The sequence below is a fragment of the Austrofundulus limnaeus genome, unplaced genomic scaffold (assembly GCF_001266775.1).
Source record: "Austrofundulus limnaeus strain Quisiro unplaced genomic scaffold, Austrofundulus_limnaeus-1.0 Scaffold518, whole genome shotgun sequence".
Taxonomy (NCBI): Eukaryota; Metazoa; Chordata; class Actinopteri; order Cyprinodontiformes; family Rivulidae; genus Austrofundulus; species Austrofundulus limnaeus.
The window spans coordinates 72,224-84,812 of record NW_013952920.1 but is presented as its reverse complement, the minus strand read 5'-3'; the positions used below and the strand labels follow the sequence as shown (position 1 = coordinate 84,812).

The window sequence follows — 12,589 nt, the reverse complement described above, 5'->3', positions numbered from 1 at the left end:
CCCCCCCCCTCCACCCTGCTGGCGCCCCTGCAAGTAGTACATGTCCAATTTGAAGACTCAGCAGTTTGCCACTAAACGTGAGTACAAGTTCCAGGCCCTTGTTCACTGAAATGTACCTAATAAGACATGCTGCTATATCTGCCACAAAAGGTATACAGTTTTAATTGTGTTGTCTTATTCTCTGTTCACATCTTTACAGTGTTTGTTATGTTGTGGGGTGGGGGGGGGGATACTTTTCCAAGAAATGCATTTAGAGAGAACTGAAAGATAATTACCTAGAGCTGATAAATATTTAATCATTTAATCCATCATTTGATAAAGCGCTAGCCGAGGTTGAAAGGTCACTTCATGGTTCCAGCTGCCTCCATGATGGAGCACTGCCCTCAGACCAGCAGGGGAGGTTGTCTCAGCTGTAAGCAACAGTTTGCCGCTCGCGCTCCTTTTTCTCCAGCACACACACAATTCAAAGTCGCCACAGCCAAGCTCATTCAACTGTAGGATGTTGTTTCGCAATTTCACATCTGCTAAGGTCACTTCTGCTTTCATACACACGTTTGGAGCAGATTCCTGCTAGCAGAGCCTCTCTGTAGGGTTGCATCGCCCCGAGGGCTGTGCAGCTTGACAGAAAAGCAAGGAAATCTGCGCTGAACTCAGATAACCCAGAGAAGGCACAATCAGGACAATTCATAGAAGTTATTTAATCATAAAATAATTCTCACACACTCATACAGCAATGGTAAAAGTGACCATGAATTCACTTGTAAGAGTTTTTTTACAACAGGATTTGTAAAAATAAAATAAAGAGAGAGTTAAAGGGAGAGAGAGAGCAATCCACCTTCCAGTTAAACATCTTGTTGACTTTTATCCCAGCTGCTTCACACTCAGCCCCAGAGCACACTGAAGGCTATGGCTTGAAAGCACCAACAGAACCACATCATCTGCTAAGAGCAGAGATGAGACCTTAAGATTGCCAATCTAGACACCCCCTCTCTCTACTGCACCTTGGGTTTCTGTCCATGACCCCCACAAACCTTTTGGTGGGACAGGCAGAGTCCAACCTGCACTAGGACTGAGTTTTACTTTGTGCCGAGAATGCAGACACATCTCATGCTTTGGTTAAGAAGGCACTGAAAAGCCCGTAAAAGTAACCCTTGCACCCTGTACTCCTGCACCACCCCCTTTAAATGTCTTGGGGAACAGAGTGAGAAGACTTCTCCAGGTCCACAAAACCACTCCCTCTCTTTTTTAAAATGGGGACCACCAATATAGTTTTTCGCTCCATAGGTGTTGTCCTGCTTTCCATGCAACATTGACGAGATGTGTCAAACCATAACAATCCCAAAACACCAAGAGCCTTCTGCATTTTGGGGCAAATCTCATCGACCACTGAGTTTTAACCACACTAACGACCTCTGCCATGTAACAGACTCACCTGCCCCCCAAATCCTCAGACTCTGCCTCCTTGAGGGGGGACATGTGGTTGCATTAAAAAGATTCTCAAACTGTTCTTTCCACCATCCAACAGTGTCTCTGTCCAGGCCAGTAACTCACTTCCCAAGCCAAGCACAGCCTGGAATGTCTCCATTTCTTTGTCTGAGTTGTTCAAGGGTTTGTCAGAACCTCCTTGAGGCAAACCAAAAGTTCTTCTACATGTTCTTTCAGACTTCCTCCCACATTTGAAATGTTGCTTACGCAACCACAACAGCTGTAATCCCTCTGGCCACCCTGTACCTGTCAGCTGCTTCAGGAGGCTTTGGGAATAACCAAAAAAAAATCTCCTTCGTTAGCTTGACAGCCTCCATGACAGCTGGTGTCCACCAATAAGTCCCATGAATGCCATTACAAAATGACCCTAACCTACCACAATATAGGCCCTGGATGTGGTATCCCAATATCAATACTGGTATTGCTAGTCCATTGATTGTGTTACAGTACACAGTAGTTCAATGTTTAAGAAATTTATGCAAGTTAAAGGAAAATATTATTAGTTTTTATATGTATTTTTTAAATGTTGCAGCAGAATATAATGCAGTGTATTGAGTTGATCCAATCAGAGAGGATGTAGGTCTGTGGGGAAGGATAGCCACTTTGTTTTAAATAAAATAAATGTGTTGTGTAAAGTCATTGTGTAATGTTTAGGTTCTAATCCAGTAAGTACTCAGTATTGAGTACACAAGCTGAAGTACTCGTACTTGTACTCCACTCCTGATGACCCCAACATTGCATGCATGTGCATTGAAGTCCCCCAGGAGAACTACAGAATCCCCAGATGGCCCTCTATCCAGAACACCATCCAGATACCTCAAGAAGACTCAAGAGTACTCTCAGTTGAATTAAGCCCAAACACCACATAACAAATCAGCATCATTAACATCAGCTGCACAAAGGCAACCCTCTGCTCCACCGGGAAGGACTCCAACACCAAGGTGTTCAGCCGAGGATTTATGAGTATTCCCACACCTGCCAGATCCCACTTTTCCTGGGCAGCTCCAGACAATGAGTCCAGCTCCTCTCCAGGAGTTGGGTTTCAGAGCCCAAGCTGTCAGTGAGGTGATATTAGACATACTAATAGCTAGCTTGTGTGGTCAGGACCTAGCATGGTCAGGGCTCTGCCTTCACTTGTTATCTGATTTACACTGCACCCTAACATGATGGCTGTCCCCTCAGGCAGTGGATCCATGGGGAGGTGGTGTCACATAGTTCTTTTGGGCTTGGCCCAGCCAAACTCCAGGTCCTGAGGCTTGACCAGAAGCTCGCCGGCAGGTCTGACTCTGGGGTGGTGGGTGGGTGGGGAGTCCCAGTATCCCTCTTCCAGGTGAGGTCTCATATCTTATCTGATCCTCCTTCATCATCAAAGTCTCTGATTTGTTCTTTGTCTGGTCCATCCACCGGAGGCCAGTTTGCCACGGGAGACCCTACTGGGGACTAATGACCCAGATAACTTAGCCCCATAGTTCATCAGTTGATTCTGCAGAGGAAATTCATTCACTACATACAATATATTCTATTAAAACTGTTCTCAAAGACCAAAAGTAATAAAAAAAATAAAGGGAAATCTTGCGTTTTATGCTGGAATTGTACATTAAATTGCTTGAACTTCTTTTCCATTTGCACATTTCCATTTTTGTACAAATGAGAGTGGCATTTACCTAAACAAGTTAAGGAAATCTTTTTCCGCCCTTAAACATTTCAAAAAGTACAGAATGCACCACACTGTGCAATGTTGCACTCGAGTTGTGTATTTTGAATCATATTGCGTAGGTGTTGGTCATCTAAGTTTCAAGGCCTGTTTGTAATTCTGTTAGATTGCTCAAGATGTAAAGGCCATTCACCCCGATACTTAACAAACCACCCACAGTCCAGATGAAACACACACAGGAAGAAGAAAAAAGACAATTGGGAAACTACCAAACTAATTATTATTACACATATGGGTTACTTTTATATCTGTCACACAAACAGCTAAAATGTGGACTTTAGTGTTTTGGACCTGTTCATGTTTTGAAATGAAATACTCCATTAAGCCAGACAAACAGTAATTCTTCATTTGTACGGCACAAGAGCCATTATCTTTGAGAATCAGGTTCAGAGTCTAATTGTTCGCTGAACTACTCATGTTGCATTAGTTGCCTCTTATGCCCTCTTGTGCCCAACTTCGACTAACTTTACACATTTACACAGTTACATACTTGACTGTGGTATAAAATCGGATTAACCAGGTTCTATAGCTATTTTAGATTTAACATCAAATGTGCAAAAACACCCAAAATATTCCAACATCTCATTTTTATTGACTAAAAATGATGCCAAAATGAACCAAAATGAACCAGTTGTTGGTGGAGAAATAAGTTCATCACAGTTTAAAAGCACGTAGAACCTCTTTCAGCAGCATTAATTTTAAATAGTCATTTCCTGTCTGACCTTTTCAGTCTACTCCATGGAATTGAAGGAAATTTGACCCACTTTTTAAATATTGTTTCAGTATCTAAAGGTTTACATGTTTTTCTTTATCTGTCCTCCTAAAGTTCCACCACAGCATTTTGATTTATGTCTGAGTTTATTCTGAGTCATTGCAACATCAGAATTAATTTATTTTTTAGTGATTCTATTATAGATTTGCTGCTGTGGTCGGGATCATTGTTCTGTTGAACCATGACACTCTTTGGTTCAATCTTCAGCTGTTAGACAGCTGGCCTCACATTTGATTGAGTCCTGGTGCAACTCAGTAATCCAGGTAAAAAATCAAAAGGAAAAAAATTGTATAGGTCTTCTGGACGGGTTCTTCTCTAATGAAATGTTTCGTCTCTTCTCCAAGAGACTTCTTCAGTCTGAGAGTTTCAGGCAAAATTCAGGCTTTTAAGCCCTGCCTCCATGTGACTGATACTCACATCACATGGCTATCGTTGACACCTAATTAACACTTATTGTTAACAGGGGGTGGAGTGATACTGGCAATGGCAGCACTGTAGGAGGGGGACAATTGAAAACAGAGGCCTCCACCTCTGTTTAATGAAGGATGGTCTTTCTTCAGAAGATTGAAGAGAAGATTCTGAAGATCTTCAGATTGAGTCCTTTGGTCTACAGAGGAGTTCATGACTCTGTAACTGCAAGGTGTCCAGGTCCAGTGGCTGCCTGCGGGACAAAACGTCAGCCCTCCACCACAGAGCTTGACGTTTGGTCTGAGGTGTTTGTGTTGATATTTTCTCCAAACATGTGAGCGTGCATTATGGGTAAACATCTCTATATTGGTCTCTTCGGTTCTAAGGATATTCTTGTGGTTCATTCAGACCCAACTTTACAAACCTAAGTCTGTTTTAGTATATAGTGTAATGTGTAAAAACCTGTGAGTGGACTTTCCTTTTTCCATGAGTGCAACAAGATTAATGGCTGTAAAGATTTCTGACCTATAAAAAACAAAGTTTAAAAAGTTGTAACGATTCAACAACAAGAACAATAGTCACAATTGTCATTTAATGCTTCCTACACCTCATTAGCAAACTTAATGCCACACTGCTGAGCAAGTGGTTTATTTAGGTGCTTTCTAATTACAAAATAAGAAATGTGCATAGATAGAAGATGAGTTTTTTCAGTGAATATGATAGTTATATTTAAAACGTTATGTTGTATCATAGAAATTATTCTTACCAATTAGAGAGCGTTCAAACGATGAGGATTTAAAGAGAAGTTTTAATGGACATATAGTATATCTACTGTAGATGAGATGCGAATACACGCTGAAGATATGCAGCGACTGCAGCTTTTAAAGACAGTAGAAAATTCAAAAACCTATTGTTTTTGAATGAAGACAGCATATGTAAGAAAAACGTGATCAAAATTAAGCTATCGTTTATTATATTCTTAAGTGAAATACAACTTAAAATTTTTAAAATCAAATAAAAACATTTGAATTACTGTCATTAGTGAATGACAGCTTAGGGAAGCAGAAAATTTCGAGGACAATTGAAAGCCTCATGTAGACAGTTAGAGCCACGCCTCTAAACGTCAGCAGGAAACGGGAAGAGCGTCCTTGGTGATGATGTTTGTTGTTTAATTATCACATCATTAAAGTATGGGTACGTTATTTCTGTCATTTTAAAAAACTGAAAACTTAAAGCTGAAGGAACCAATGAGAAACTGCCTAAAGAAGGTAAAACTGCTCGTCTCGAATCAGTCTAGCTTTCTGAGCTAATGTTTATGCTAACGTCGAAGAAGATTAGCTCATTCATATTGTTCTCATTTTTTTACGTATTAATTATTTATAATAATTATTTTAGATACACGTGTTTTAATTAGCGACATTCCTGCTGTCTGCCTAGGAATGTAGTTTTTCACAAGCTCGGTTATTCCCTGTGGGAAACTACCTCCTTTCTTTGTTGAACTAAGAAGTTAGCTCATAATCTTATTAGCTGTGCAGCAGATAGATCAAGAGAAAGCCACTTGCTAAAACAACATTGTTTAGCCAGCACAACCCCAGTGCTCTGACGATTTCAGACGAGCTTCTTGAGTTTATTTTATTTGACTCCCTGGTTTTTTTTTTTTTTTTTTTTTTTTTGAGCCATAAATCTGCTGGCAGTCATCGTGTTTTTCCTCCCCACCTCTTGTCTCCGCAGTGACCATGACAGAACCTGCTTTCATAGGAGACCAGCTGATCCTCGAAGAGGACTATGATGAGAACTACAAACCCTCTGAACAAGGTGCATACTAACCCTCCTAGATTTATCATCAGCCAGGAAAGTACCTGCGTAAAACACTTGCAACATGTGGAAGTCACTTTCATCTGTAAGGACAGTTTCATATGATCCTGCAAAGTGTCATGATCAGAGCTTGTGTTGTGAAGGGTCCACAGCTCCTGCTACATCACTTTGTATCTCAATATCGGTAAATTTGACCGACTTAGAGCCATTTTTGTTTTGTTAAAGCTCAGCTGGCTGTGGAGGGTCTCTTGAATTGGGCTGACTCGAAACGTGAATCAGTCGTAGAGGTGCATCCAATGGTTACAGTCTGCAAGTTTCACAAAAACAACAGACAGACACAAACACACAGATTCAAGCAAAACCATTATTGTCCACCTTCTGCCTTTTTGATGATAATGTTTAAAACGTAAAAAACACTATATTAGGATGCTCTAAAAACCAGTACTCATAGAAAAAAGAAACATTAAACAGGCATAAAAATATGAAATTAAGCAAGCCACAGCAACCACATTCATTTAGGAGCCACATGTTTATGAGCCTGACTGCCTGAGGGTGAAAATGTCTCTGAAGCGTAAAGTTCAGACATTAATACATCATAAGTACTTGCCTGAAGGGAGCTGGGAGAAAAGATGATGTGAGTGTCCCTCATATTATATAAGTCATTCCTTCAGCAGTGGGGGGGTATAGATGTAACAATAGTACTGGTGAAGCCTTCATCAGTAATATGTGCTATAATGGTTTTAAACCAAACCAATTAAATAATTAAGTTATGATGCTTAGTATTGTGATCGGTACAACTTGATGGGAGATTTCTTTTGGAAACGGTGTATTGGTTTTGAAAAAAAAAAAGCTTTTTTGTGCCCTTTTTATTATGATATTAATGCACAGAGATTAGAGAAGATGTCAAAAATAAGAATCCCAAAATAATTTAAAGGGGCAGCTTCATTCATTCATTCATTCATTCATTCATTCATTCATTCATTCATTCATTCATTCATTCATTCATTCATTCATTCATTCATTCATTCATTTCCAGGCACATAGTTCAATTCTATACCACAATCAAGTAACCTTTAGTTGTTACAAAAATGATGTATGATATGAATACATTTTTTTTTACTTTTCGTCACAGTCTATCTAAATGCCTTGAAATTGGCCTCTGTCTCTTTAAGAACCTCCCACTGTTTCAGACACTTCCACTTCGGCACATCATCATAATACTTCAAGGGAGGGGTGCTCTGTGGGGCAGGAGCTCAGCTGCAGACTAAGCGACAGGGAGGAGCTTTGTACAGATGGGCGGTGCTTTGTAGCAGCAAGTGTTTAGGCAGCTCCACATGGCTACAGGAGATCCAAGGATTTCTCAGACATGCACGGACAAGTCAAAAATGATGAAGATGAGAGTGCAGTAGGGCTGCCACGATTAGTCGACTCGTCTACGACTAATCGATTATTAAAATAGTTGATGACTAATTTAATAGTCGATTAGTCGGGTTTTTTGTTTTGTTTTTTTGCTTGTTTTCTCTCCAAACTGCTTTGACACCTTCCACTGCCACATCTGCCTTCCTGTCCTTGACACACATGCACAGTAGTGGTAACTGGGGTAGGCCGTGGACGTCACAAGACATTATACAGACAGGCTCTGGTATCATGGCTACCCAGCAATGGAGCTCAAAAGTGTGGGATCATTTTAAGAAAATGAAAGAGAAACCTGTGCAATATCTGCAAGGCAGAACCTGAATTCCACAGCAATTATGTATAATAGCAGCTGTATTCTGGCGCGATAAGCTGTATGTTTTATATCAATTAACGTATGATCCGATTAGTCGACTAATCGAAAAAAAATTGGTGATTAATCGACTATAAAAATAATCGTTTGTGGCAGCCCTAGAGTGCAGCAGAGCAGCAGCTGATAAGTTCAACAGGCAGAAGCTCAATGTATGGCAGGCAGATATTACATTTATTTGGCTTCACCACACTTATATTCTAGTTATCTGAAATTGTTTTATGACAGGAGTATATGCAGCTTAAGCCCCTTAAGGTCCTGTCACACTATAACGTTTTAGGAAACTTATGCCAACTTCTAAATGACTAATTTTACTTAAAGTACTGGTTATAACATCCACTGTATTTTGATATTGTTGAAGATTTAAGAAATGTTTTGTTTGTTGTTGAAACCTTTTTGCAATATATATAAAACATTCTTTTGTACTTCTGTTATGTTCATTTGCACTACAGCAAATATGGTGGCTTTGATTATGATTACAGTTTTCTGCTAAATAAATGCTCTAAAAATTACATTATCTTTGCTTTTTATGACAATTTTCTACCGCGGTACATACCGTTACCGTTGAGGGATTCAATGTATACTGTGATATGAATTTGAGGTCATACCGCCCAGCCCTAATTCTGAGTAGGTTTTTGATGAGGGAGTGATATTATAACATGATATAAAGCTCAAAAAAAGTAAAATTTGCACAATACTTGCCCCACTTTAAAGCTGTTTGCAATTTTTGCTGATTTTAATTAAAGAGAGGTGACTGAGGAATTAGTTTACAAAAGTTACAAAAGGTTACAGCATTATCTTTACAATACTTTTATACATCTGTTTGCCACTTCAGTTCATTTAGAAAGTGACACCAGTTCATTCGACCCGTGTCACATTTTCATTCCTCCCTCTGCACAGAAATCCAAGAGTATGCAAGAGAGATCGGCATCGATCCTGACAATGAGCCTGAGCTCATGTGGTTGGCCAGAGAGGGCGTCGTTGCCCCGCTGCCCCCCGAGTGGAAGCCTTGGTAAGTAAGACAAAGAACACAGAACCTGAAAGTTCAAATGAACAGTAACGTTGAACAGCAGTCCATTTATTGGTTGTTCTTGCATTTAATCAGGGATTGTTCTTGATATCTGTAGAATAAGGTTCACAGCTGCTTTTTGGCAGCATCTGTTGGCAAATTAAGCCTCAATCATAGGATGGACATAAAACACGTTTTATACCTTTTGCATCTTTGTCAAGGCAAAACAACACATTTTGATTAAAATAAGTTAGGTGATTGTACAGTATATTAAAGCAAATAACGAGCCGTAATCATTGCTTTCTGCTTGGGCTTTTTTCAAAGTGCCCAAGTGACCCCCTGCAACTTTTTTCCCCCCATCTCCCTCAAAGCCAGGACGTGACAGGAGACATCTACTATTTTAACTTCTCCACGGGCCGGTCCACCTGGGACCACCCGTGTGAGGAGCACTACCGCCGCCTGGTTGTCCAGGAGCGGGAGCGCTCGCAGCTCACAGCCACCGCCGGGGCTGGAGGGGCGAAGAAGGACAAGAAGAAGAAGAAAGAAAAGAAGGAGAAAAAAGGAAAGAAGAAAAAGGAGGTGCTGAAGGCTCCAACAGTAAGTGGTTATTATATATATATATATATATATATATATATATATATACACAAACAATTTGGAGATAAGAATATAAATATATATTTTATTAAAAAAAAATAAGACAAAATGTGCTCCCCCTGAACAAGGACAGCCAGTCTAAAACCAGTGTTCTTAACATTAATTCAGGGTCTTTGGTTGTATGAAAAACTTTTTTATATATAAATGTAGGAGAGGACAAGCTTTAATAAGTGTTTAATATAATCTGTAAAAAAGAAAATAAATAAATTAGACTTCTGTAAATCAAAAGGTGATTCTGTAACTTGTGTATTTCTTTTTTCATCAAATGACCTCTGTATGACACCAACATGAAATGTATCATGAAATTCTGTTCGACTTTTTAAACCGCCCCTGGATTTTCAGTGACACCTCATCATGCAGCCCCCCGTTCTAAAATGAATGGAGGCATCTGTTGCTTTGTTGCTTTTGAGTCGTACTATCGAAGAACCTGTGAGCTGCACCTGAGTCTTAGCTTTCTGACACTGGTCAGTGTTTTCCTCCCAGAATGCCTTGATAGTCTTGAGATTTCATTGTTCCCTGCACAGATTGAAAGGTTTCCCCTGCCATATGCAGCAAAGCAGAACAGAAATGAAACCAAACCCCTCCATGTTTCACAGAAGGCATGGTTTTATTTATTTATTTATTTATTTATTTATTTATTTATTTATTTATTTATTTATTTATTTATTTTTGTTGATAGCTTAGTTTTTCTTTCTGCAAACATTAAGCTGATGTGAACTGCCTAATTTCTCCAGTTTTATCTCAACAGTCCAAAGGATATTCTCTCAGAAAATGAACTTGTCAGCATTCATTTTGACAAATTCCATTCTGGCTTTTTTGTGTTTTTCTATTAATTGTGGAGCTCTCTGAGGTCTTTTTTATGGAGCCCAGTATTATTCAAAATGTAAAAAAATAGTGTCAGAAATTGACATAGTTTGAATGTTTTAGCTGATTTCATTGGCTCTTGTTCTACCATCTTAACTGTTTGTGTGATCATCCTGGGGTTGCACTTCTTCTTGCATCCATGTCCCAGGAAGTTGTCTACAGTCCCATGAACCTTGTGCTTTATAATAATATTGTCAGATGTGATCGGTGTTACTGTGTATACGAAGCTGCATGGAGATGTCTCTTTAACATCTAGAATCATATTTCAGAGCTCTTCGGACAGCTCCCTCCTTTGCTTTATCTGCTTCACGTTCAGTGTGGTGTAGAGCTGCCACCAATGATTCTTTTTATAATCGATTAATCATCGATTATTTTTTCGATTAGTCGACTAATCAGATCATATGTTAATTGAATATAAAACATAGAGCTTATTGTGCCAGAATGCAGCTGCTATTATATAACCATCATTAGATTTTAGCTTTATGCTAACAAAAAAAAAAATTGCTGTGGAAGGCAGGTTCTACCTTGCAGATATTGCACAGGTTTCTCTTTCATTTTCTTAAAAAAGATCCCACACTTTTGAGCTCCGTTGTCAGGTAGCCATGATACCAGAGGCTGTCTGTATAATGTCTTGTGACGTCCACGGCCTACCCCAGTTACCACTACTGTGCATGTGTGTCAAGGACAGGAAGGCAGATGTGGCAGTGGAAGGTGTCAAAGCAGTTTGGAGAGAAAAACAAAGTAAAGAACAACAAAAAAACCCCGATCAATCGATTATTAAATTAGTCACGATTATTTTAATAATTGATTAGTCGTCGATTAATCGACTAATCGTGGCAGCCCTAGTGTGGTGCGCTTGTTTGTTAGCTTTAAATGTGCTGAATGGCTGATGGGAACATGAAAAGCACCTGTGATATTAATCCAAGGCAAACACCTTGTTTAAACTATAGTTTAGAAAAGTATTTCTTCCTGTTCGATTCTTCCCCTCTGACTCTGCCTCTGTTCTTGCAGTCGTTGACTTCACCTTTGGTGCCACTCGCCGGCTTGGGTCGTCTACGAGGTCTAGATGTGCCGGGGCACGCCCCTCTCTCTGGATCTGTTCCATCTCTCAGGGGGTCTCTTGGTAGCTCTGGGAGTTTGGAGCCCCTGAAAACACTTCTCCCAGTAAGAACCCGTTCAGACATCATGGCCATGTTTTATTCTGAGCTTCAGTTCTCTTTCTCTGTTACATTTGGCTAATATTTCCTTTTCTTTATCCAGGCTCCTCGAAGCAGCGGGGCAACAACGGTTTTAGGCACGAGGCAAGACGAGAGGGTGTCTCTTACTTTGCCTGGTTTGGATGATGGTGATGATGGAGACGTCGATGATAAAATCTCAGACAATGAGGTTCGCTTGGCTTCCAGTAGCTTTCAGAGACAGACCTTATGTTCTGATAGAAACCAGATGTTTCATTTCCAGCAAAGTCTTTGTGGGTCAGACGGATTCCCGAAGAACCTCCACCTGGACCTGGATGCTCTTGGAGGAGGCCTTCAATACGAGGTAGACAGGTTTGGCTTGCTTTGTTTATAAATTTTTTACTTTTAGACTTTGATAAGGACTAACAGGTCTTTTGTTGTCGTATTCAGGTCAGTGAAGCGAGTGAAGCCGTTCCTGCTGAGGAGAGGACAGAGCCAGAGTTGCAGGATTTGGCCCTTTCCAGAGACCACAGCCCCGAACCACCATCCCAGCAGGTACCAACCCTCAGAACCACAATCATCATCTGCTCTTCATTTCCTCTACCAGTTTATTTATTCACTTAATCACATTGAGACATGTAGCCTACAGTAGTTTACAAGAGAGACCTGGGCAGATAATGATGGCCAGTTTACTAGAGCAGTGGTTCCCAACCTTTTTGTCTTCTGACCCACAAAATATTCATGGCAAAAACTTGTGACCCCAAATATTACTGGTCTGAGTACATGAACTTTGTTAATAACCCTAAAAACATAGGCTTTTTGACAATCTAAACAGCTTGTACACAAATATAAATACTTATTTATACTTTTTTGTTTTTTTGTAATAGTTATAGGGAAAATATTACAT

General features: G+C 39.9%; 1 protein-coding gene across 3 annotated transcripts in view; it reads left to right on the top strand.

The window, feature by feature from the left end:
* The window catches only part of cep164 (centrosomal protein 164), a 52,295-nt gene that overhangs the window by 12,449 nt on the left and 27,257 nt on the right, over positions 1-12,589 (top strand). For 2 of the 3 annotated variants that reach the window (XM_014026015.1, XM_014026014.1), the window contains exons 1-8: positions 5,515-5,647; positions 6,111-6,194; positions 8,878-8,989; positions 9,358-9,583; positions 11,519-11,671; positions 11,768-11,893; positions 11,966-12,046; positions 12,133-12,237. In XM_014026015.1, the coding sequence (XP_013881469.1) occupies positions 6,116-6,194; positions 8,878-8,989; positions 9,358-9,583; positions 11,519-11,671; positions 11,768-11,893; positions 11,966-12,046; positions 12,133-12,237 (882 nt within the window). In that variant the 5' untranslated portion in view covers positions 5,515-5,647; positions 6,111-6,115. Of the gene's footprint in view, positions 1-5,514; positions 5,648-6,110; positions 6,195-8,877; positions 8,990-9,357; positions 9,584-11,518; positions 11,672-11,767; positions 11,894-11,965; positions 12,047-12,132; positions 12,238-12,589 lie in introns of those variants that run through there. The other variant, XM_014026017.1, reaches the window with a different exon arrangement.